This window comes from Peromyscus eremicus, chromosome 5 (assembly GCF_949786415.1).
Source record: "Peromyscus eremicus chromosome 5, PerEre_H2_v1, whole genome shotgun sequence".
NCBI classification, from domain to species: domain Eukaryota; kingdom Metazoa; phylum Chordata; class Mammalia; order Rodentia; family Cricetidae; genus Peromyscus; species Peromyscus eremicus.
This window is the reverse complement of record NC_081420.1, coordinates 118,976,328-119,003,451: the sequence shown is the minus strand read 5'-3', so window position 1 is coordinate 119,003,451 and position 27,124 is coordinate 118,976,328. Positions and strand designations below refer to the sequence as shown.

The 27,124-nt window shown below is 42.0% G+C and overlaps 1 protein-coding gene across 1 annotated transcript in view; it reads left to right on the top strand.

Moving 5' to 3' along the window:
* Reeld1 (reeler domain containing 1) overlaps positions 1-20,865 on the top strand; it is a 28,520-nt gene extending 7,655 nt beyond the window's left edge. The window contains 4 exon segments of the mRNA XM_059263078.1: positions 8,212-8,341; positions 11,447-11,538; positions 17,975-18,223; positions 20,577-20,865. Of these exon segments, the coding sequence (XP_059119061.1) occupies positions 8,212-8,341; positions 11,447-11,538; positions 17,975-18,223; positions 20,577-20,865 (760 nt within the window).
* The last annotated feature ends 6,259 nt before the right edge of the window (positions 20,866-27,124 follow it).

Here is a 27,124-nt window from a genome sequence, read left to right as displayed (position 1 = left end):
GCACCAGAATTTTGGCATCCAACTTGGCCTCTTCAGGAGGTAAATGTTCAACTGTTAGGAATTGGGACATTATCTCAGGTGAAACAGAGTGCAAGATGGCTCAAGTGTATAGGTCCAGAAGGACAGAGAGGAAAATTGAAACCATATGTAGCTAACATAGCTATGAACTTGTGGGGTCGAGACTTGTTGCAACAATGGAATACTCAGATTAACATCCCTCCAATCTCAGAAACAAATCATAAATTAGCACATGTTTCTGAGAGAAATATTAGAAGGCATTATTCTGAGTGGTCACCAGCCATCCATATTATACAAGAACAGGGCACAACAACTGATGATCTTCCAAAGACACCAACAGCTCTACCTTTAAAATGGTTAACAGACAAGCCTGTATGGGTCCAGCAATGGCCTTTAACAACAGAGAAACTCCAGGCTTTAGAAGAGCTGGTAGAAGAACAGTTAAATGCTCAGCATATTGAGGAATCAACCAGCCCTTGGAATTCTCCTGTATTTGTTATTAAAAAGAAATCTGGTAAATGGAGAATGGTAACAGACCTTAGAGCAATTAACAAAGTAATTCAGCCAATGGGCTCTCTACAATCTGGAATTCCTCTGCCTATTCTGTTACCAAAAGGATGGCCTCTCATAGTTATTGATTTAAAAGACTGTTTCTTTTCAATACCGTTACAAGAAAAAGACAGAGAAAGATTTGCTTTCACAGTGCCTACTTATAATAATTCTCAACCGGTTAAAAGATTTCAATGGAGGGTCCTCCCACAGGGAATGTTGAATAGCCCAACTCTGTGCCAATATTTTGTACAACAGCCATTGGAAGTGATACGTAAAAAATTTCCTAAATCTATACTTTATCATTATATGGATGATATTTTACTAGCTGACTCAAATGCAGATACTTTAGAAAGAATATTTGAAGACGTAAAGAAAATTTTGCCTTGCTGGGGATTACAAATTGCTCCTGAAAAGATACAAAGAGGAGATTCTATTAATTATTTAGGATATAAAATAGAGCTACAAAAAATTAGACCCCAAAAGGTGCAAATTAGGAGAGATAGACTACAGACTCTTAATGACTTTCAAAGGTTATTTGGAAATATTTCTCATCTACGAACTATTGTTGGGGTAAAAAATGATGAACTGCATAATTTGTTCAAAACCTTAGAAGGTGACAAGGACTTAAATAGTCCAAGAGAATTATCACCTGAAGCTGAGAAAGAATTGGCCTTGGTAGAAAAGAAAGTACATGAAGGGCACGTGGATCGTATTGATCCAAAGCTGGATTGCATTTTGGTTATTTTACCTTCTAGGCATTCTCCTACAGGAATATTAATGCAGAGGGAAGATATTATATTAGAGTGGATATTTTTACCAAATAAACCAAACAAAAAATTAAAAACTTATGTGGAAAAAATCTCTGACTTGATTTGGAAAGGAAAATTGAGACTTCGTCAATTAGCAGGAATAGACCCAGCAGAAATTGTCGTACCTTTAACTAAGGAGGACATTGAAAAATTATGGACAGAAAGTGAACCTTGGCAAAGAGCTTGCAGTAATTTTTTGGGAGAAATTAACAGCAAATATCCCAAAAGCGATAGAATTGATCTTATAAAGAGAGCTGATTGGATCTTGCCTCGAATTGTACGGGTAAAGCCCATATCTGGAGTTCGTACATTTTATACAGATGCCAACAAACAAGGAAAGGCAGGTTACAAATCAGAAAATTTAAGTAAAGTGGTTCAAAGTCCTTATAATTCAGTTCAAAAATCAGAATTATATGCTATTCTGTTGGTATTAATGGATTTTTCAGAACCTCTCAACATAGTAACTGACTCTCAGTATGCTGAAAGAGTAGTATTACATATTGAGACTGCAGAATTTATCCCTGATGCTTCAGAATTAACTTCATTATTTATTCAATTACAAGATACAATCAGGAAAAGGAGTCATCCTTTATATATAACTCACATTTGATCCCATACTGGTCTGCCAGGCCCTCTAGCACAAGGCAATGATGAGATTGATAAGTTATTAATAGGAAATGTGCTGGAGGCCTCAGAATGTCATAAAAAACATCATGTCAATAGTAAAGGTTTAAAAAAGGATTTTTCCATAACCTGGCAACAAGGCAAAGAAATAGTAAAGAAATGTCCTACTTGTTCCTTCTACAATCAAACGCCATTACCAGCAGGATGTAACCCAAAGGGTACTCAAAGGAATGAAATCTGGCAGATGGACGTGTTTCACTTTGCAGAATTTGGAAAACTGAAATATGTACACCACACTATCGATACTTATTCAGGATTTCAGTGGGCAACTGCTTTGAGTTCTGAAAAAGCTGATTCTGTAATCACTCATTTGCTAGAAGTTATGGCCATCATGGGTATACCTGCACAAATCAAAACTGACAATGCTCCATCATATGTCTCTGTTAAAATGAAACAGTTTTTTGTTTATTACAATATAAAGCATATTACAGGCATACCACATAATCCTACAGGTCAAGCAGTTATAGAAAGATCAAACAGAACTCTAAAGGATATGCTAAATAAACAGAAAGGGGCAACAAAAACCCCCAGAAATAGACTACATAATGCTCTATTAACTTTGAATTTTCTTAATGCCAATGAGAAAGGAACAACAGCTGCAGAAAGACATTGGATAATAGAAAAAACTACAGAATTAAATCAGCCTATATATTTTAAGGATGTGCTGACCTCAGAATGGAAACCAGGGTATGTGTTACATTGGGGACAAGGTTTTGCTTTTGTTTCTACAGGAGAAGATAAGTTGTGGGTACCATCAAAATTGATAAAGGTTCGATTTGAACAAGAGAAACCTCTTAATTAGAGGAGGTGATAGCTCATCAACCAACATGAACATCCAATTTAAACTAACTTATACCAGTAACACATGTCTTTTCATTTAATCAGATAATAACTTGCCAAAAAGGAACATCCCCAAAATTAGTCTTGGGGAAAGGTTTTTGTTTTTGTCTTTTAGGAGAATGAAGGTTAAGGAATCTGAAGAACACTGGACAAATAAGACAACTGAAGAAAAGGGACAAATCATCTATCCCAGGAAGCAGAGTGAAATGGCGTATGGGTATATATTATCTAAAAAAAATTATGTCTTCCTAAATGTTTGTTTCTGCTTTTCTCTAAAGATTTAACACTATTGGTCTTCTAATAGTCCCAGTCCAATTAAAATTTAAAGCTGACTTTGGAGTTGGAGAATGGCTCTCTCCTTCTTTATACTCAAGCATGTTGTTAAAAGGAAAATGCAAACTCCCTGTATCATGCCAGAATAAAAGAGCCATCTTCTGCTATGAGACAGGAGAAAAGCCAAATTAATTAAGGGACTATTCTATTACTAATCTCAACTCTTTGATTCTATTCTGATTCTTTAAACTTTTCTTAAAGTATAAATTTTATATCAAAACTTACAAGATTAATATAGATATATAGATATATAGATATATATATACATTTTAAACTTCGCTAAGATATGAATGGTCATATAGAGTACTGATTAATTCTAAAAAAAAAAAAGGCTTCAATTAGCTGCATATATATGTCTTTGTGTTTGAGTCTCTTATCAGTTTTCTGCAGGAATTCACGGCCAGGCCTAACATCAACTGAAGTCTCCAGGAAGAAGTTGGGGCCCCACAACAACAACAATTCCACGTGGACAATAATAACATCACTAAGCTGACAAACATCATCTACAGATCAGCTTTGAACTACAAGGTGCTCAGAGCAATTTTGAGATGACTAGCTGAGATGATCCAGTCTCAAAGACTACTTGAATAAGGACTTGAGATAAACCCTGAACTTTGGCATTATACACAGAATGGATAATGAAGGATATAGTTACCTTTCCTAGAATTTGACAATTAACCTAAAATTTTTCTTTCAGGATAAAGATAACTTCGCCCATACCCAGCAGGAAGCAATTTTAAGAATACGACGCCCACATTCCCAAAGAGGTGGTGTGGGGTGGGTGGTTTTTTGGTCTTTTTAATGGGTTTTGGGTCTGGGATAATTTTCATTGCTTAGGGGGGTTGGTTACAAGTTGTTGTCAAGGGTTAGGAAAAAGACTAAGCAGATTAGATTTAAGGTTCTTATTTAAAAAAAAAAGAGAGAAAGAAAGAAGAAGAAAAAGACAATTACTAGTTTTAAATACTTTACATTGGATTGGATTGTTTTATATTGTATACAAATTATATATATTGAAATTGATATTGTTAGAAAATGCTATATGTATATTTCTAATTGTACTTATATCGTTCATTTAACAATGCAATTTTCTGATCCTTGAATATTATCATTACCATTAGGATATAAAGAAATGATAGTTAGTAGTTAGACATTACAATAGAACTTGTAGTCATATTAGATATGTTTTAAAAATTGAGCAGATATATTTTAGATAGGTCATCTTCAAACCCTTCAGAGATCTACAGAATATGGCATTTAAAATGTTTTAATAACTTAGAAAATTTTTCTTTTTTGTTATGACTATGAGACATGTCGGCTCCTGGCAGTACCAATCTACTTCAGAGAAAATATGGGCATTGAAGAAACTGCGTATGGAGTTAGCTTTCATTGTGGCAAAAGTTAGCCACTGGACAACAAAGTATCCTCGAATCAACTGCTGACAAAATGGACAGACAGGACATGAAACAAAGGACTACTGATTCTTGCCTAAACAAGCGTGGTTATGGCTTTATCAAAAGGCATCTTCTGAGGCCAGGACAATATGGCACCATCCCTGACGTGGCCTTCGCAACTCGGAAAAGGTACAGTGCCCTTTTCTTCGAAGGCAGCTGAACAGGCAGTGGGCCGATGGCTTCTGATGTGCTATGGAACAGCAGCTGAAACAGTTATTCTTGAAGAGTAACTAAGCTCACGCCTCTCAATAGTAGACTGGCATTTGATAGAGAGATGTGGAGAAGAACGGGATGCTGAGATGAAGCCATATGTACACAGCCAAGAAGAATGGAGAGCTGAACTAAAAAAACCATCAACATTTTCCAGAATTTAAAATCCTGAATCATGACATGACATTAGTGGAATTCAGGTGTTTCTGGTGCATGGACTGCTCTCACCCAATGTGAGGTTGAACTGTTGACCTTGTGTACATCCTACTTCACAAATGAGTCTGTCAGATATGCTAAGCCTATATAGGCTGAAGATGATGCCCCAGCATTGCGGAGAAACCTCAGGTGACTGTCCAGGCAGTTGGCTGTTTCTGTCAACTCACAAATTTTTTGGAAGTTGCTTGCATGCACTTTCTGTTTTTATTTTTGTTAGCTAATATTATTTCCTTCTTGGGTCTCTGAGGGAGTTGAAGATTAGTTAGTTATAGTTGAAGGTTAGTTAGTTGAAGATTAATTAGGATAGAAAGTGAATTAGATACATTTTGGACTTAATAAAATAGGATAATGAAATTATCATCTCTGAATTTGTCAAATACAAATGGACTAGACATTGTTTAGACATTTATTATTTGTATATATTGTATATAGTTATTGTACTTTTGTATATAGTTTTTCTTTTGTTAGTTATAACCTTTTTCTTTTTTTTCTTTTTATTAAAATAGAAAAGGGGAAATGTGGTGGTATTTTACTTGTACTGAAATGTGATTTTAATTGTATGTTAATAAATAAAGTTGCCTGGGGGTCAGAGTTATAGAGCCATAGCAAGTGCGTGGCGGTGGTGGCGCACGCCTTTAAGGACCTGGAGGGCGGTACATACAGGCAATGACAAGGCAGTCACGTGTTTAGTTTACAACCAATGAGAAGGCAGAACATCTAGAGTATTTAAAGACGTACACACAGGAAGTAGGCTCTTTTTCGGAGAGCTCTCTTGGCTGAAGCAGGATAGCTGAAGCAGGAAGGGTAAGGCTCTTAGTTCTGACCTCTTGGCTTTCTTCTCTGAATCGGCTCTGTGTTTCTTATTTAATAAGACGGTTGGTTACATCTACATTTGCAAGATTAAAACACACCATACAGCCAAGTGTAGACCCTTCCAAACACCTGGTAAACCCGCCCATGGCCAAATCATCTCCTTATGCAGCCCTGCTGGGTAAAGTAAGCTCAGATTCTCTGACCCTGAGTAATTTGGACTACTACAGTGGAAGAATGGTTGCCTTAGGCTCATGGCTTCCTCAGAAACTGCTTGTTCAGTTTCAAGAGGCAGGAAATGAGGCCTACTCTTTTTTTTTTTTTTTTTTCCCTGAGACAGGGTTTCTTTGTGTAGTTTTTGTGCCTGTCCTGGATCTCACTCTGTAGACCAGGCTGGCCTCGAACTCACAGAGATCACCTGGCTCTGCCTCCTGAGTGCTGGGATTAAAGGCATGCACCACCACTGCCTGGCCAAGGCCTACTTCTTAACTGAATTTTTAGGAGCCTGTCATGGTATTTGCCTGGCCTTCTCAAAACTAACTAACTAACTAACTCACTAACTAACAAGTAAAAAAGCTCCTGATAACCTTGGATCTTCCCTTCTGTCCCTCAGTTTGGGTGGGCCAGGTATCTCACATAGGTGAAATCACATAACATGCCATTTTTGCTTCTGGCTTTCTTCAATTCTGTTTTCAGGGCTGTTGATGTTCTAGCATGCATCAAAGAGAACTTCATTTTAAGTATGGAGGATGTCTTTAGTTCACCTGTAGAGAGTTAAAACCTCTAGAGGTCTAGTGCTTGTGAACAAGTACTGTAGTTTTTCCATAGTCCTGCTAATCTTAGTTTAAAAAACACAATTTTAGTATTTGCTTATATAATAGATAAAAATAGCACCTTGTTTATAAATACTTTTTTATTACATTTGTGTGTGTCTGAGTGCATGAATGTGTGAGTATGGAGGTCAGAGGACAACTTGCAGGAGTGGGTTCTTCTACCATTTAGGTTCTAGGGGTCAAACTTAGGTCATCAGGCTTAGCAGCAAGCACCTTTATTTGCTGAGCTATCTTCTTGGCCCATAAATACTTTTTAAATGGTGACTGAGCTTATTATATTTTCTGTTTATGCCATTTCATCATTTAGGGGAGATTAAACTTTGTGTATTTATACTTACATATGTATATATGTATATTAATTTTCTTAAGTATAATATCTCTAATCACTCTACCTCTATACATATCATGAGCCAGGCAAAGACTCTACCTCTGAGATATGTCTTCAGCTATTTCTTATATATTATCTGCCTTATATGTTACAAATAGTTTTCTTAGCCCATCGTTTGTCTTTTGATTTCATCTACTTTCATTTTTTAATATAACAAACTTTATTCTCCTTGGTTTTCTAGTTTGAACTATGTCATATTTTTTTTCCTTTTTGTGTGTGCATAAAACATAATAAATTGATAAAGTTTAAAACCCCAGGCTAAGTTCTATGGCATTAGAATGGCTGATCTCACTGTATAGAACTTTGCTGAGATGCAGAGTGTGGTACTAGGCTATACCAATGACTTCCTTAAACTAGCTGGGTGATGTCTTCATGTGTGGGTTCATTACAATAAAGTGATAAAAAATAAATAAATGAAAACCAAATCATTCTGAAAAAGCAAAACAAAACAAAAAACCCTGTTTTATTTTGCTTTTCTGTTATGGCAAATGAGTTTTGCTTAAAGAGATTCTTAACTTCAATATTTTTTAAAAAGAAAACAAAACTAATGCTTGTAGGGGGTTTTAGTGTATTTTTACATATCTTTTAAAGATATTTTTCTCCCTCCCCCTTCTCTCTCTCTCTGTCGTGTGTGTGTGTGTGTGTGTGTGTGTGTGTGTGTGTGTTTATGTGTGTGTGTGTGTGTGTGTGTGTGTGTGTGTGTGTATGTGTGTGACTATACCCCATGTTTTCAGGTGCCCATGAGTCCAGAGAGGCCATCAGATCCTCTGCAACTGGAGTTGCAGGCTGTTTTAAGCTGCTTGACATGAGTGTTGGGAATGGAACCCCTGCCACAAGAGCAGCAATTGTCCTTAACCACTGAGTCATCTTTCCAGCCCTTTATACACCTTTTTATGCAAATGGAATTTATTTTGGCATGAAATGAGAGCTCAGTCTTCCCCTCTAATGAGCTGCTGGTTCTTAAGGAGAGATATGGACTTGCACTCCTAGTCTTGAAGTAGCAGTGGGACTGAGTGGAGCCTGCCATACTGAAATGTTGCTTTCTGGTGCAGTGTGTATGAGAACAGTCAAGTCTTCATGGGGTTCCTTCTGCAAGCATGCACAGTGGCTGATGACCAGACAGCTGGCACCTTTGTTTCCGCTCCTCGCCATTCTAAACTGATGAGTTATTCTGAAGAGGCAGACACTGTCACTCACTGACAAGTTCCCAAAAAGGAAGCTCTTTTCATGTGGAAAACCCCTGCCCAGCCTGTGGGGGACATTAGATTCCTGTAAGAGAGCACAGTATACCCCTTCAGTAACCAAGCCCACTTAGTTTGGGATGCAGAGTCCCTTTCAGATTCCTCTTCCCACATCTGCATTTTAGAACAGGTGCTGGGTCCCCATGGCTGACTACACTAGGAAGCCTGTGGAGAGAGTAGCCAGAGCAGAATCCTGTCCCCAGCCTCCCTGGGCCATCATCCTCAGTCCTGGAATGTGATATTCCCCTTCTTCCTGGTGCACATGAATCTTAGCTGGCCTCTGTAAAGGCGTGGGTAGCAAAGGAGAAGGGATAGACAGAGTGAAGGAGCAGAGGCAGATGGACAAACAGTCACTTTCCTGTCCCCACTCTCAGTGCCATATTCTCTAGCAGGTTGGCAGAACAAGGTGGGTAGGGTGGCATTCACCTGTGGTCCCACCTACTAGGTGGCTACGGCAGGAGGATTGCTGAGCCCAGGAGTTTGGGCTCAGCTATAGTGCAACAGCAATGCCCCATCTGAAAAAGAAAACAGGGCTGGGGAAACTGCTTAGCCCCATATTAACCCACCGTCCTATGTTGACTCATGTATGGCTTCAGTCAGACACTTAGGAAGTACATCCAGTCTAGTAGCCAATCAGGGTCCTACCTGGCCACAAGCAGGAACTGTTCTTGCTATTTTCAGTCTAATAGATCCTTGTTGACACTGCAACCACAGTTGCTGACCAGATGTCTTGAGCCAATCATAAAATGATTCCTGTACCAGTAAGAGTCTATATTCAATCACTTCAAAGTACACTTAATCACAGTTGGAATTCCCTTAGCTGTGCTTAAAAGGAGTCTGCGAGATTCTCTCAGGTCACCATTTTGTCAGATGATTGACCCCTGCATGCTGAAATTTTTTTTGAAATTTTTTTATTAAACGCTCTTGTTGATTGCATATGTGACTGGTGGTCTTTTATGGGACTTCTCACAAACCCTAACAATATCAGTAGCAGCCAATCCTCCTTTCCCTGTTTTTGCCCCCAAACCTTTCTGATTTTGTTGATCAGCACAGCTCCTCCAGCTTTTCTCACTAAGATACTCCTAAAAACAAAGCAAAGACCACACAGAGCATTTGCAAACCTGACCTCTTTAAAATGGCATATCTTAGTCAACAAGTCAGGCAAATGTTACATTCCAATTCCAAGTATAACCATGTAGGCAGAGTTTTCCTGTCCACCAGTTCTCAAATAACCAACTCAGAGGCTGAATATGATTTATAAATGCTTGGCCAATAGCTCAGGCTTGTTACTAGGTAACTCTTAGATTTAAATTAACCCATATTTCTTATCTATGCTTTGTCACATGGCTTGGTACCTTTACTCAGTCAGCACACTCATCTTGTTTCTCCCTGCATCTGCTCTTGACACCTCTGATACTGCCCTTCTTCATTCCAGGATTTTCTCTGTCTCAGGATGTCTCACTCAATCTCATCTTGCCCAGCTGTTGGCCAATCAGCTTTTTATTCACAATTAGAGCAATACATATTTACAGTGTACAGAAAGATTATTCCATGTCATTGTCCCTTTTTGACTAATTAAAAAGGAAGGTTTTAACTTTAACATAGTAAAATCATATATGATGAAACAGTTATTAAGTAAGAATTATACAATACAATATCCAGTCCATTTGCATTTGGAAATTTTAGAGAAAATACTCTTTACCAATCTTATCTTTGTGAGTCTGAAGTTTTATACCTAATTTAATTTTATCATAAATAAGAAAAAATACAAATTTAACTATTTAGTCTTTAATTTGATCAAAGACCCCAGAAGGTAAAATGTTACCCCACAACAGGGACATCTGGCTACCTGGACAGTTACCCTAGGTTTTTCTGTAACATTGGGGCATCCAGCTCTGGCCTACAGACTTAGTATATCTGACAGACTTTCCTGTGAAGCAGGGAATTCTGAAGGACTGTCCTACCTTGCATTGGCAAAGTTCAGCAGTTACTTTTCTTGCATCCTGCTAATCCAGTTTGGATGGTATATTGTCAGCAATTGAGGCAAGGGAAGTTTCTTTGCCCAGTGGCTAGCTTTTGCAAGAAGAACCATATGGAGGTTCTTCAATACTTATCTGTAGATGTAACCAACTGTCTTATTAAGTAAGAAACACAGAACCAATGCAAAGAAGAAAGCCAAGAGATCAGAGCTAAGAGCCTTACCCTTCCTGCTGAAGCTAGCCTCTTCAGCGAAGAGACCTCTCCGAAAGAGAGCTACTTCCTGTGTTAAAGTCGTTATAAAGACTTTCAGTTCTGCCTTCTCATTGGTTGTAAACCCAACCACATGACTGCCTCGTCACTGCCTGTCTGTATAGACCTCCAGGTCTTCTATGGTTGGTATTGAGATTGAAGGCGTGTGTCTCCAATGCTGGCTGTATCTCTGAACACACAAGAGATCTACCTAGCTCTGCCTACCAAGTGCTGGGATTACAAATGTATGCCACCACTGCTCAGCTTTTGCTATGGCTCTAATAGCTCTGACCCCCGGGCAACTTTATTTATTAACATACAATTAAAATCACATTTCAGTACAAATAAAATACCACCATACTTATCATCTTCTCTTAAGTAGATCAGTGCTGCCAGGAGCAGACATGTCTCACTGTCATAAAAAGCCTCAGGTTATTAAACATATTAAATGCTATATTCTGTAGGTCTTTGAAGTGTTTGAAGACCATTTATCTATCTGAAATATATCTCTGCATACCTAGAAAACATAACTAACATAACTATAAGATATACAAAAATATCTTAAACAGAAATAGAAACATATACACCGTATAACAAAAATAATCCTAAATTTGTATCAATATATAAAAATTCATACCAATGTAAAATATGTAAGATTAATAGTTGCTTTTTTGGATTAAAGTAGATTCAACAATCTACCCTTTTATCCTATTTCTATATCCCCCCCTCCATTTTTTTAGAACAAGATCCCTGAATCTAATCTCCTTTGTTCAGTATTTTTCCTGACCATTACCAATAACAACTTGTAACCTAACCAGGTCTGCTTTAACAGGGACAAAGTGAGAGTGAGACTTTAGAAGAAACACCACACCTCCATGTGGGAATCCTGCCCCCTTGGGTGTCTGCTGACATGCTGGCAGACCGGTACTAAACTGTAGTGTTAGGTGCCAGCTGAGTAGTCAACAGGGTGACACGGTGCCACCCATCCCCCCCACTCGTAGTCCTGCCTCTAGTGACTTCTAAGACAAAGGACTGTGTGCGTGGGTGTGCTAGCAGGTATAAGTGAAACAAATTCTTTAATAAGATTTTAGTAGGTAAAAGTTATAATTTGTTCAAACTGGGAAAAAGTGGATGTGTTTCTGAAACATATCTGCCCACACAGCCCCCCCGGGACACTTTGGGGGCCTGTCCCTCCCCATTGGGTATGATCAACATTGTGTGTTGTGCCTTCCCTCTGACAATCCCTAACTAGGCTGCTTTCTAAAAGATCTGTATGACTTCTGAGATGGATTTCAAATGGCTCTTTGGTGAAACTTTCCTATTCTTCTTGGTAGGCAAATGTCATAGTCCATGCAGGCTTCTACAGCACAATGCCTTGTTCTGGGTAATTTATAAACAATAGAAGGGTATTTCTCACAGTTCTAGAGGCTGAGAGGTCCAAGATCACTTCCATGTCTGGTAAGGGCCAGATAGTTCCTTCTACACATCCTCCCATGGATGAAGGAGTAAACTCACTTACCCAGACCTCTTTCACAAGGGCATGAATCCCTGGGGGACTCACTTACCACCTACTGGCTCCACCTCTTACTCCTATTGAGCTGGAGAGGTGGGGTGTGTTGGGGAATATTATTTTAAGGTGTGTTACTTTTGTTTATATTGCATTTGTTTAAGTCTGTGAAGCTGTGTTACTGTGCCTGTCTAAAACACCTGATGGTCTAATAAAAAGCTGAAGGTCAATAGCAAGGCAGGAGAAAGGGTAGGTGGGGCTGTCAGGCAGAAAAAATGAATAGAAGGAGAAATCTGAAAAAAAAGAAGGAGCAAGAGAAGGAGGAGGACATCAGGGGCTAGCCACCCAGCCACCCAGCCACCCAGCCACCCAGCCACCCAGCCACCCAGCCACCCAGCCACCCAGCCACCCAGCTACACAGCAAGCCATGGAATAAGAAACAAAGAAAGGTGTACAGAAATAAAGAAAGGAAAAAGCCCAGAGGCAAAAGGTAGGTGGGATAATTTAAAGTTAAGGAAAGCTGGCTAGAAACAAGCCAAGCTAAGGCTGGGCATTTATAAGTAATGATAAGTCTCTGTGTATGATTTTTTTGGGAGCTGGGTGGCAGGTCCCCCAAAACAACCAACATCATATTGGCATACCAACATGGTGCTTGAATTTCTGTAGGGCCTGAGAAAGCTTGAAGAAAAAAAAGAGAGAGAGACTATGGCTTATTTAAGAGTTTCTGTCTGCCAGCAATCCCTTGAGCAGCCAGTATGTTAAGTAGAAACAAAGAACTAAGTAAAAATGCCTGCCACAGTGCATGCATTGACATTCTAGAGCTCTAGGAAGATTGAATGCAGTTCCTGGTCAGACAATCTCTGACTGGCCTCAAGTTTCAGAATTGGTTTTTCACAATCCAAGAAGCAGGTGGAGCCAGCTGAGAGCTGTGTGTGTAGGATCCAGGTGTAGGTTAGCAGTTCAAAGTTTGCTCATACGGTCAAAAAGGGCAGAAGATGCACAATAAAAGAGGTTCAGACGGAAAAACCTCTACACAGGTTACAGTGTGTTTAACAATGTGTGTAGGCTTAAGAGAAGAAAAAGGGTACAGTCATAGAAAAAAATGAATAGTTCAAAAATAATAATAAAGTCTTTGAGAGAGTAAAAGTAATTAATACAAAAGAAAAAACCATACAAGATGGAAAATATACAGGGAGTCTGGATCCTGTATGTTATTGAGTTGATTTTGATTTTTTGATTGTTAAAAAAGCAAAAGACAGCTGCAAAGAGACCTGGAATTGAAAGAGGGACTGTTGAAATGAATCAGCCTATATACTTTAGGATTGCCTTAACCTATAAAAAGTAAAAAAATATATTTGTCAAATTGGAAATAAAAAATGCTTTTGAGTTTTGTTCCCACAGGAGATGAGAGGCTGTGGATTCCTTCAGGGTTAACATGGATCAAGTGTGATCAGGTGAGACCTCCTGAAACTTGACAGGTGATATCTATCAGCAAAGGTTACTGCTGGTCCTCCCAGGACTTGGCCCTTATCTCAAAATTTTCTGTCCAAGACCCTAAAGATACTTTGTCCACAGACAGCAGGAAGCTGTTTGGAGAACACAATGTCCACATTCCCAAGAGGGGTGTGGGAGGCTTTTGGTTATTTGGTGGGTTATGGATGTTTGTTATCATTTAGAGAAATATAGTATATTGATACAAATTTAAAGTTATTTTTGTTACACTGTATATATGTTTCTACCCTTGTTTCAAGGATTTTTTTGTGTATTGATACAAATTTAAGGTTGTTTTTGTTACAACATATTATCTATACGTTTCTACTCTTGTTTAAGGTATTATACTTATGTCATTCACTTAAAAATGTAAGGTAAAGTTCTAGTTTTTGAGAGCTATTATTATAAACTATATAGGTCAATCAATTAACATAGGTCAGTAGTTAGTCATTTATAACAATCAAGTTTATAGATATGTTAGGTATGTTTTCTAGGTTAAATAGATATATTTTAGATAGATGGTTTTCAAATACTTTAAAGACCTATAGAATATGGCATTTAAAATGTTTGGTTAACTTAAGGTTTTTCACGACAATGAGACACATCTGCTCCTGGCAGCACTAATTTACTTCAGAGAAGATGGGCACTGAAGAAACTCCTTATGGAATTTGCTTTCATTGTGGCAAGATTAGCCACTGGGCAATGAAACTACTCTTACCTTTGACTGCTGACAATGTGCTGTGCATACTGGACATGCAGGACACACAGGGAAAAGACAGATGAACTTTGACAAAACAAGGCAAGACAGTCCTTCAAATTTCCTGCTTCACAGAAGAGTCTGCCAGATATTCTGGGCCTGTAGGCTGAAAATGGATGCCCCAATGTTGCAGAGGAACTTTGACTGTGTAGACAGCCAAATGTCTCTGTTGTAAGACAATATTACATCCTTCTGGGTCTCTGCTGGAGTTGAAGACTAGATGGTTATAGTTGCCATTTTCCTTAGTTACGATAGAAAGTAAATTAGGTGTGTAAAATTTTTGATTTATGAAGATAGGATAGATAATGCATTATTTTCTCTGAGTACGCTAACTACAAATAGAATATTGTAAATTAATTCTTACTTGATAACTGTTTTTGTTGTGTATAGTTTTATTATGTTAAAGTTAAAACCTTTCTTTTTATTTAGACAAAAGGGGGAAATATTGGGGAATATTATTTTAAGGTGTGTTACTTTTGTTTATGTTGCATTTGTTTAAGTCTGTGAAGTTGTGTTACTATGTCTGTCTAAAACACCTGATGGTCTAATAAAGAACTGGCTAATAGCAAGGCAAGAGAAAGGATAGGCGGGCAAGAGAAAGGATAGGCGGGGTTGGCAGGCAGAGAGAATATATAGGAGAAATCTGGGAAAAAAGAAGACAGAGCAAGAGAAGGAGGAGGACATCAGGGGCCAGCCAGCCAGCTACATGGACAGACAAAGAGTAAGAAACAAAGAAAGGTGTACAGAAATAAAGAAAGGGAAAAGCCCAGAGGCAAAAGGTAGCTAGGATAATTTAAAGTTAAGAAAAGCTGGCAAGAAACAATCGAAGCTAAGGCTGGGCATTTATAAGTAATAATAATCTCTGTGATTTATTTGGGAGCTGGGTGGTGGGCCCCCAAAAGAGCAAAACACCATCAACAACAGGGGTTTGTTCATACTACTGCAGCAGGAAGGCTAATTGTTCTTGAGCTCTGCTCATCCTATCAATTTTTTGTTGTTGTTGTTGTTGTTTTGTTTTTTCAAGACAGGGTTTCTCTGTATAGTTTTGGTGCCTATCCTGGATCTTGCTCTGTATACCAGGCTGGCTTCAAACTTACAAAGATCTACCTGGCTCTACCTCCCAAGTGTTGGGATTAAAGGTGTGTGCCACCGCTGCCCGGCACTCATCCTATCAAATTTTTAAGATTGGTCACACAAGGATTTCTCTTCCTAGATTGTGGGTTTAGAGACAATTCTAGATCTGCTCATTTCTGCATCTCTAGCCACCACAGCAATTGTATTGTGTAGTGGGCCTATGGGAAATATCCTGTGCACAAGCGTCCAGGCAGGAATTCCAGACTGTCCATTTACTATGTGTCTGGGCTAGGATGCTGTTTTCCTCATCTTTCAGAGTGCTGTGCAATGCCCGAGACACTTGTACCAACTCTGTGAGAACACTGCTTGTCATTTTAGTCATCACTGCAGTTGACCTTCCGTGCCTGCTGCTTGTGTGCCAAGAACGATGCTTCTCTTTTGCTTCAACATCTTTAATCTGACTTTGCTCCTCAAATGTTACTGTTACTGGCCCCATTTTGCAAATAAAGAAACTAATGATCAGGGCTAGAGATACGGTTCAGCAGTTAGGAGTGTGTGCGGCTGTTGCAGAAGACAGGTTTGGTTTCTAGCCCCCACTACCCCTTCTAACTCTGTCTCCAGGATCCAGGGGATACGTCACCTCTGGACTCAGCAGGCAGCAGCACGCATGTGCATATAACTCTCCTATACATGTACATGCACTTAAATAAAAGAAGTCTTTTTAAATAAAGCAAAGAAAAACAACTAGTTGTCTAGGACACTTGTCCAAGGTCGAGAATGGCTGCATGGAGCTTGAATCCAAACAATAATCTCTGTCTTCAGTGTGTTCTTGCACATTCCCTGCCCTGTTTCTGTTGCTCTGGGCCCTCACATTTGAAAGGGTAGCCAGTAACTCTCCATTTGCCCAACAGCATTAGCTAGATGCCAATGGGAAGTCAGACAGTAGAAGGGAGTGATTTTGTCTCTACACAGGGAGATGCTGAAGTCATTATTGCCACAAGGGAAACTCAGTGTTAATATTATGGCAGAAAGTTCTAAGCCTTTTTTTAAAAAATCTGATTTTCAGGGTTCTACTTTCTTCTAATTCACAGGGAATTGTGGGGAACTGAGAAAGCCTTGAGTGAATGTGTATTGTTAGACATGGTTGGAATGTCACTGTTGATGGTGGTGTGCAAAAACAAATGTTTATGGACATTGAGCAACGTGTGCAAAACTAGCATGTATATCCACCTCCTCCCTGCTGTTTTCAGAGACCAGCTAAATTTCTCACCCTGTGCTATGCATAATACACGTTCTGAGGTTGGTGCCCTCCGTCAGAGGGAAAACAGCCCACCTGACCTCAGCTGTTCTGTTCATGTGTCCTGTGTCTGTTCTTTCTTTATCCCTTCCTGCCCAGTAAGATTTTCAGTCCCTTGCTGGGAGGGTCTTGGTAGGGAGTGGTCCAGTGCTCCCTGCATTCCCTGCACAATGGTACAAATCCAGAAAGGCAAGAGACTTCCTCTTAAAAAGATGTAAGAAATAGGTACTTTGGTACCTTGTCAGGGTTTATATTAATGTGGCAATTGTTTGAATGTTGACACTTCTTAATGACTCTCATTCATGACCATCCTGAAAGCACATTAGAGTCTCCTCTGTTATCATAATTGTTTGGTGGTATTGTGTTCCCCAAAATATTGTGCACCCTAATAAACTTATCTGGGGTCAGAGACAGAACAGCCACTAGATACAAAGGCTAGAAAATGGTGGCACTCACACCTTTAATCCTACATTCCAGAGGTAGAAATCCCTCTGGATCTCTGTGAGTTCAAGGCCACATTGGAAATGGCCAGGCATGGTGACACATGCCTTTAATCCCAGAAAGCAAGCCTTTAATCCCAGGGAGTGGTGGTAGAAAGCAGAAAGGAATATAAGACGTGAAGACCAGAAACTAGAAGCATTTGGCTGGTTAAGCTTTTAGGTTTTGAGTAGCACAGTTCAGCTGAGAGCCATTGGGATGAGGACACAGAAGCTTCCAGTCTGAGGAAACAAGACCAGCTGAGAAGTTGGCCAGGTGAGGCTAGCTGTGGCTTGTTCTGTCGCTCTGACCATCCAGCATTTCACCCCAATAACTGGCCCTGGGTTTGATTTTATTAATAAGAACTTTTAAGATTCATGCTACATCTGGCACCCAAAGTTCGTGGTATGAATTCATGCAAAAGCTGCTTGCCTTTCGGGCTCCTGCTCAGACCCGTGCTACCCTCAGCCAGTTGTAGTGAAGCACACTGGTTGGATTTACTGAAGGAGGCAGAGGCAGGAGGATCCCAAGTTTGAGGTCCACCTAGGAGGCTTGCTAAGGAGAAGTTTCAGCCTGGTCTTGGGTTTGATTTTATTAAAGGAACTTTTAAGATTCATGCTACATGTTTGTACCAGCCAATACCAGCCAAAATGCCCTCTCTGTCTCTCCAGGGTATCTTCAGTTCTCTGCTTGATCCCCAGTGCCCCTTTATCTCTAATACAGACATTCTCAGAAGTCTTGCTTTTGTCCTTACAAGAGCTGAAGATGAGAGCATCCTAGACACTGCTCCTGCCAGCATTAGGGTGACAACATTTCCTGGGGATGCAGAGAATCTGTCTCAGTCATCTTCACACACATCTACTGGAAGTGGCAGTGGCCAGCAACCCAGAAGATGGAGCAACCCAACCTTATAACCATCCCTGGATGTCCACAGGTTAGAGAGGCTTGTGACCTTCAGAGAAGGCTCCCTATACAGCTTTGTTTCCATCCCAAGCACCCACCATAGGTAAAAGTTGATGGAGTGAGCCACTGAGTTGGACAGGACTAATCACTTGGGTGTTTAGGAGTCTGACAAAAAAAGGTGGTGGTCAAATTTGCCCTTAGGTGTATGATGTATTTTCACAGAAGCAGAGCTGCTGGTTAGAAGAGCTAGGTATGATAATAACTCGGGGGAAAGAATGCTGAGATGTGTGCAATACATAAAATACACTTACTATCTGAAGTATACTTTTAATATCAAATGTAAATGTATACTTTGTATTAAGTACTAAACAAAAGGCAGTACTCATGAGTTCTTTGCTACTCTCTCATACCTTTCCCCCAGCTCTCCTTTCTGGTAACTCGGGATTTATTCCCGGGAAATCTCCTTCCATTAAAACACACAGCAGCAACAGAAAACAGCTTTCCACTTCAGATATGTTATGACCCCTTTCACCCCTTCAAGTCCCCCCTTTAGGGCTCAGGATGATATAAGCTTTGATTCTTCAGAAACTTGCCTGCCCTTGAATAAGGATGAACAGGTAAGAGTGACCCTAAGAAAGATACAGGGATCGCCTAATGACAGAGAAATGGATGAGATCTACGTGAGCAAACTGGACGTGAGGAGGGCGGGTAATGAAGGGCAAGGATCAGGGGAAAGAGAGTTTAGGGAAGCAGGAGATCCCAGCTGGATCAAGAACAGAGAGAGAGAGAACAAGGAAAGAGATACCATGATAAATGAAGACCCCATGGGAATAGGAAGAAGCAAAGTACTAAAGAGGTCCCCAGAAATCCACAAAGATACCTCCACAATAGACTACTGGTAATGGTTGAGAGAAAGCCCAAACTGACCTACTCTGGTGATAGGATGGTCGAACACCCTAACTGTCATGATAGAACTCTCATCCAGTGACTGATGGAAGCAGATGCAGAGATCCATGGCCAAGCCCAAGGTGGAGCTCCAGGAGTCCAATCAGTGAGAAAGAGGAGGGATTATATGAGCAAGAGATATTGAGACCATGATTGGAAAAAGCACAGGGACAAATAGCCAAACTAGTGGAAACACATGAACTATGAATCAATAGCTGAGGAGCCCCCATGGAACTGGACCAGGCCCTCTGGATAAGTGAGACAGTTGATTAGCTTGAACTATTTAGGAGGCCCCCAGGCAGTGGTACTGGAACCTGTCTTTAGTGCATGAGCTGGCTTTTTGAAGCCTGGAGCCTATGCTGGGACACTTTGCTCAGCCTGGATGAAGGGAGGAGGAGACTGGACCTGCCTCAACTAAATCTACCAGGCTGAGCTGAATCCCCAGGGTAGTCCTTGCCTTGGAGGAGATGGGAATGGGGGTGGACTGGGGGGAGGGGGGGGTGGGTTGGGAGGAGAGAGGACAAGGGAATCTGTGGCTGATATGCAAAATTAAATTAATTATAAAATTTAAAAAAAAGAGTGAGCATGGCAGGCGGGGAACGAGGCCTGGTAACTTGACCCTAGAGCTGGAAGTGTCAGCTGGGAAAGGGTTAATGGATGAGCAGCTGAAGCCGGAGAGAAAGCAAGTGTAGGATGCAGAGTGTCCTCGTCCTGATCAATACCAGCTTTCCAGCGTCTGCGGTGTCTCTGAAGTTATTGGCGATTGTAGAAAATTGATGGTTTCAGTGTTTTGTTTTCCCACTTAGCTTTGCTTAATAATTTCTTTTTTCCCCTCTCCTCCTTTCCTTTTTTATAACATTGGCCTCCAAATACTGTGTGTGGTACCAGATCAATGGTCAATGTAAAGCACGCACCCCATGACTTACTTCCCCTTTACCATCTCAGAAGTCAAATGTCTCAAACTAAAACATGGTATAATATTCTCTCTTAACATTACTGGGACCTACGGTAAGCATAAACGGTCCTCCCTGCTGTGGCCTACCACAAGCAGGTATCTTCAATACTCATAGTCACCAGAAATGATATAACCCTCTGTTTGGGTTTGGAAGCCTCTTAAAAGACCCAAATTTGTCCTTGCAAGTAGCCCCTATGCTCTAGTGGGTTCTCCGCAGCTACCCCATCCCTATCAATTACAGATGCATACTTACCTACTTAGTCCTTTACTCTGATTCTTCCACAGCAAGCGAGAGGCTAGCTTTTCAACTGCTGCTGGGAGTCTTTATGGAACTTGAGTTGCAAGTCTAGTTGTGAATCAGGCGAAGACCAGCTCCTTTGACTTCAGTTTTCTTTTGCAGGCCAATATGACAGTCTCTAACGGTCCGTGACGGGGCCCGCTCTGTACACTGCTTATATTTCCAAGCCTCAGCATTTCTGGTCTCCTGAACCTTCATTGGGAATGGAGCTGAGGTAGCCAATCCAACCCCTGACTTCCATCCCCTTGGCACATCCAGGAGCCCGTCAGATGCATCCAGACCCTCTGTCAGCTTCTTATATGAGCACAGGGAATACGGACTGGAGGAGGAAACTGCAGAGAGCGGTATGGGATACCTTAGCAAGGCCAGCGTAAGACCTGGAGTGAAGCTAGAGGAAACTGGTGCCCACCTGGAGACCCAGCTCAGGACTTCTCATGTAGGAACCCCGATTTGCCTGTCAGCCACCCTGGCTCTGACCCTGGCTGCTGGACTTTGCTATCTGTGTTGCTGGTATTGCCACCAGTGGACAGAAAGGGTCCTTTGGTGAATGTACCGCAGGTGCTGTTGCCAGGAACGATGGAGGGGAGAGTGCATGTCAAGAAGACAGGTGAGCTGGACAATGGTGGTGCATACCTTTAATACCAGCACTCAAGAGGCAGAGGCTTCCGAACTCTGTGAGTTCGAGGCCAGCCTGGTCTACAGAGTGAGATCCAGGACAGACTCCAAAGCTAAACAGAGAAACCATGTCTTGAAAAAAACCAAGAAGAAGAAGAAGAAGAAGAAGAAGAAGAAGAAGAAGAAGAAGAAGAAGAAGAAGAAGAAGAAGAAGACAACACTTGAACACTATGTCTTGGTTCAAGTGGAATCTACCCGAATCTCTCTTTCTGCAGGGGACAAGAAAACCGTCCCCTCAGTGGCATCACAGAGTGTCTTAGTCACCACCGAGCTAATAAGAATTCCTGATGAGGCCAGGGACCACTGTGCCTTCTGTCAGTGTGCAGTTGGCGCAGGAAGCAGCGAACGGGCAGGTTATCAGCAGAGGGGTCCTCCTTCAGCTTTGTTGTCTTCACGCCTGTAATTTCGCTCCTTTTGTTCCTTCTTGCAATTAGACGTTCTGTTTGAAGAGTTAAACTCAACACAATGAATATTGTATAACCTGCTCATTAACTCGACTCCTGTGGCCGAGGAGCTTCCTCTGTCGCCTTAAGGAACCTGCAGAAATAGACATTCTGTCCTCCGAGGGGTCTGAGACTCATCTCCTCTAACCCTTTGAAAAAGTTGGGTTGGGCTTTAGCTCTTGCAAGAAAGAAAGAGCGATACCCTCACCGTGCCCTCTGAAGCACCCGAAACGAGGGTCCTTTTCAAAGCCAGAGTTCCAGAACTAGTTGGAGGTCTGATTCAGTGGAGCGTCTGTAGTGAGGTCAGCCTGTCTGCCTGAAGCACAGGTTCCTGGGATCTGTGGGAGCACATCCAGAGCAAACACGGTTTTAGAGAGCTAATGGAGCACACTTGAGAAAGGTATCCATGCAGCTCCAGGCCATGAGCCCCATAGAAGAATAAGAAACCTTTCCGTCAGGTGCAATGGATGTGGGACTTCTCAGCCTCTATGCTTGATGAAGGACTTGCATTTCCCAGCAGCTTGAAGCTATGTTGCCCTTTGCAAAAGGTGAGGCTAAAAATGACCTGACCAGCTTTAAGAACAGCTGTTACCTGTTTATTGGAGGATGTCAGGAAGAAAGCATCATGGGTGAAGACAATTTGCTCTCCTAACTTTAGGAAGTGCAACAGCTTCGAGACCACATACACTGGTATCCGTGTGTGAGAACATATCAGGATTAGCTGCCTTTCCAGATAAACCCATTGCAGAATGACCATCCGTGTGAATATGGAGACATAAACCCACTAGTGGACAAAATATTTACCTTCCACCTAAGTCCTAAAGTAAGGTGACGCTTTCCAGCAACCCCACACTCGGCCCCTCTTCCTTGTCCCTTGAGGCCATCATGCCACGCTAGTCTTCATGCTTGCTGTGGAGCAGATATTTTTGCTGAGGCATTTTGACTAAACTCTCTTTTGAGAAGGGCTGGAGTCCACTAAGCCTATAGAACATCAGGAAGCCCTTTGGTTACTGTGATTTTGAAGGTCCTCTTCACTTGGTTCAGAGAAACCCTTGAGGGGAGGGGGAGGAAGTGCTCACCTAATCTGAAAGTTATTACTAAAGCACAAAGCCATTAAAAGTTAAAAAAAAAGTCAAAGGGTTCAAAATACAACATCTTTAAATAGCTTTTTTTTTCCTGTCTTGTAAGAACAGTTATAGGATTGTTCAGCCAACAGTTTCTTGGAAGAAAAGAGGTTCGGGGCTAAACTCACATTTAAGGAAGAATACTGGAACACCAGTTGCTGAGAACTATTTTAAGCAAATGTTTTTATATCTATTGTCCTGATTTAATGGCCACAGCTCAGGGGTCAGGGTGGACCTGAAATTTCTTTTTCAATCAGGAGCTATTTCTGACATTTCTAATTAGTTAGTTGTGCCTTTGTGGATACAGTTTTGGTGAATTGCAGCCGTGTACTATAAAACTTTGCTGAGCTGTGGCTCAAGTCAATAACTGTTTAAACAAGTGCCCTGGTTCACTTGAAGGTTGTCTGGGGGGCGTGCTGGCGATTTATGAATGAATTGCAGATGATGGCTAGTCCCTCTTCCTGGCTTGGACCGCTTGGTTCTAACCAGACTTTCTGGAATGTAGATGTTTTGATGTAACTTCACCCCAGCTTATCCCTGTCATGCAAGTGGTGCATAATGGGAACGTCTTTAATTCAAGTGGAGAGCATGAAACCTGAGAACGGTTCTCTTCCAAAGATGAACTAACTCTGTTCTGCTTGGCCGCAGGGGCTGCGGTGTCCCAGCTGCCAGCTCTCCTTGCATCAGGAAGTTCTTCATGGAACACATGAAGTTTAATGCATGAGTGCTTTGGTTATTCTGTGCATTGGAGGATGTGTATGTGCATGCATGCATGCGTGTGTGTGTATGTGTGTGTGTGTGTGTGTGTGTGTGTGTGTGTGTGTGTGTGGTATATAGTGGATATGTGTGGACATGCATGTGGATGTGTGTGCATGTATGCGCATGTGTGGATGTGGTATGTGTGCATGCGTGGATATGTGCATGCATGTGTACATGCACAGGTGTTTATGTGGTACGTGTGTGCTTGTGTGTGAAAATGCATGTATGTGGAGACCAGAGAACAACCTGCAGTGTTGTCCCTTATTTTGAGGTCTCACTGGCCTGGAGCTTGCGGGTCAGGCAAGGCTGGCTGGCCAGTGAGCCCCCGTTGTCCTCCTGTCTGGGCCTCCCAGCTTTAGGATTTAAAGTGTGTGCACTACAGCACTACACTGGGCTTTTCACATAGTGCTGGGGACTGAGCTCTGGCCCTTATGCTACATCTCCCCAGACTCCGGTTATTCGGTTTTCTAAATGCAAAAGGAAAATGTTAAATATTTTAGGAAACTCCTTTTCAATTGACAATGATGGTTAGAGATGCCAGGAAAACTCACTTTCAAATGTCACAGTCTTTGACATCTCTAATGGATTTCCCTCTCTCTCAGAATCAGACGTGAGCATCTGGTAGGGTTAATCAGGTCCTTGGACACCTGGCTGCCAACCGTGCCTGTTGCCGATTTCCACACAGTCCCCGAGCGGCCATGGTACCCATGAGACCTCAGGACTCCATTTCTCTGGATCTTGAATCCCTGTCTGAAATTCCCCTAACCCCAGACCTTCAGAATCTTGTTATGTTGCCTCATTAGAAGATCCCTTTGTCTACAGCCACCTCCCAGTTACTCTGTGTCTCTGTCCCACTTTAGGACAGTCTCGGCCCTGACTTACTACCTGAGTGTCTTCTCAGCACCTCTCAGACTCACGTGCTTCAAAGAGATGCAGGTGTGTTTTGTTCACTGCTGTGTCCTAGTGCAGAGATGCAGGTGTGTTTTGTTCACTGCTGTGTCCCAGTGCAGAGACGCGGGTGTGTTTTGTTCACTGCCGTGTCCCAATGCAGAGATGCGGGTGTGTTTTGTTCACTGCCGTGTCCCAGTGCAGAGATGCGGGTGTGTTTTGTTCACTGCCGTGTCCCAGTGCAGAGGCGCGGGTGTGTTTTGTTCACTGCCGTGTCCCAGTGCAGAGATGCGGGTGTGTTTTGTTCACTGCCGTGTCCCAGTGCAGAGATGCGGGTGTGTTTTGTTCACTGCTGTGTCCCAGTGCAGAGATGTGGGTGTGTTTTGTTCACTGCTGTGTCCCAGTGCAGAGATGTGGGTGTGTTTTGTTCACTGCTGTGTCCCAGTGCAGAGTCCCTACTGCATTTTTCTTAATACACAGTGAGTCGTCAATAACTTGTTTAACGGGTGAATATGCCCACTGTCTATACTGTGAGAATCAACTCTTGGTATGGAGCAGCTAGCACCTCTTCACGGGTGAGAACACGGCCACTGAGACTGGGGTCTGGGCTGATTTCTTCCCTTGTCCCTGATTCCAAGACCATGTGTCTTTCCACCAAACTTGGTGGCTCATTTGTTTGGTGAGTCTGCTGGATGCTGCAAATATTTCTGTGGCTCTGGAAAGAGTCTGGAACGGAGTAGAAATGTGGGCTGATGTGATTCACCTACAGCTGCTGTGAGACCCAGCAGGGTGCTGGGATTTGGGGGACAGACACTTGTAGCAGGCCAGGCCATGAGTTGAAGAGAGAACAAAGGGATGGGTCAGTGTGTCCACATGGCAGGTGATGGCCACTGTCACCCCACTACCCAGCTGAGGGACACTTCCACAAGACATCCTTCAGCAGGTTACTCTGCCACCCCACTGCCTTCCTCTCTCTGGGCCCCACGTCTTCCTTCCTTCAAATGGAACCGTGGGAGCATCCTCCTCTCCTGGCTGATAACAGAATTTTTTTTTGCAAAGTGTTTTGTTACTTTATAGAGGAAAGAGGCTGCCTGGAAATATATTCTATGGGATATTAAGGAATGCATTTCTTTGATTTATAGACAGACAAGGCAAGGTTGCTTGAGAGGCAGGGAACCAATAGGGATATCTATGTTGACTAATGATTAATTATTCTATCTAGAGTGATGTTTTCCCCATCAACTGATAGGCTGGAGAAATAGACTGGAGCTAGCTGGGTTAGCACCATGGGTCACAGATACCGCCTCTGCATTTTCAGATTACACTATCCATTACAGACAGCACCTTCTCATTTAGAGACATAATTGGTTGTTCTCCCAGACCAGAAGAAAAAAACACTGACATTTCACATGCAAGGCAGAGATTGGAATCACTGCCCAGGACTGCATATGGAGGTACAGTAGGTTGTGGTGTCCCCGAATCAAGGACACCAGGCTACTGGTACTGAGAGATGTGGAAGGCGGTGACTTCTGCTCTTTATTATGCAAATGTGCAGCCTCCTGAACCAGGCTGTTTAACCTCATCAGGGGAAATGTCAGCGATCATTTCAAGCTCCAAATGTAGCCCAAGCACTAGTACTATTATGTTATTATTATTACTTGTAGGGCATGTGTAAGCACAAGCCCTCTGGTTAAGCTGAGTCTCTACTTGCCCAGCCTTTCTGGGGCTGAACATCAACTCTTCCTATTATGTCAAACAGGCAAACAAAGAAACCAACACGTGTTCTCCTTAACACTCGTTGGTGGGGGCATTTTTCAGATCTCACTGTCTGCCACACCTGGGTAAAGACGGTAAGAGTTTTGTGAAGCCAGTTTCTGTCTCCAGTACTCAGTGGTAGCCTGGCCCCTCTCCCATGGAGGAAGTGAAGCTTAAAGAGTGGAGGTGAAGAATGGTGAGGGGGAGCAGGAAGAAGAGAAGCTGTGGGCTATTAAGGAGGGAGGGCACTTAGGAAGGGACATGTCTTCTGTCCCACTCATGGGTCATTGTTATCAGAACCATCGAGAAAAGTTAGACAGCAAAGAGACTGCTGTGGTAAGAGGGGGGAGGTCAGACAGTCGATTAGCAGCCCGGGGAGGTGGAGGGCAAAGACTGAGCATCTTGAAACCAGATTGCTTGACCTCAGCCGGCAGGGACTGTCTTTCAGAAGAGAAAAGTAAAACAGCCCACTGTAGTGGAATTCTAGAAGCAAGAAAAGCTAGTAGCAAACTTTCCCTCAGCCTGGAACTGGAGACCTCTAGTTTAGATCATGAACACACCTCCCCGGAGGGTCTGTGGGTTAACAGTTTGGTGCTCAGCATGGCTTTATTAGAGACAGGGGAACTTTAGGAGGTGGGGCCTAATGGGAGATCTTGGATTGTGGGGTGTACCATTGGAGGGGATGGTAGAACCCGGTCCCTTCCATTTCCTCTTTGCTTCTGAGCTGCTTGAGGTAGGCAGCTTGCTCTACCACAGGCAATCACTATGCAGTAGAGCCTCGGGGCCAAACAGACTGTGAACCTTTCTTCTTTTTAAGTTGTTTTATCTTATGTGTTTGGTATAGTAACAGAAAGCAGGCTGAAACAGAGGAGATGGGTCCAATATTAATAAATGACAGCGGAGGAGTGTCTGTAGACCCTTAGGGCTTCCCTCACAGACTCTAAATCACCCCAACACATCATTGCTATCAAGGTCTCAGCACAACTAAATCTGGTGTTCCGGGACTGGCGTCTATACTCACATATTTTAAACTTGATTTTCCAGCTGCTCTAATGTGCAGCCAGGCCCGAGCACCACCGCTTCAGCTTACAGTGAACTTCATGAGAAGAAGGTTCTCAGTGTGTTTGCTCTCTCCCAGAACCCAGGACAGTGTGTGTCACAA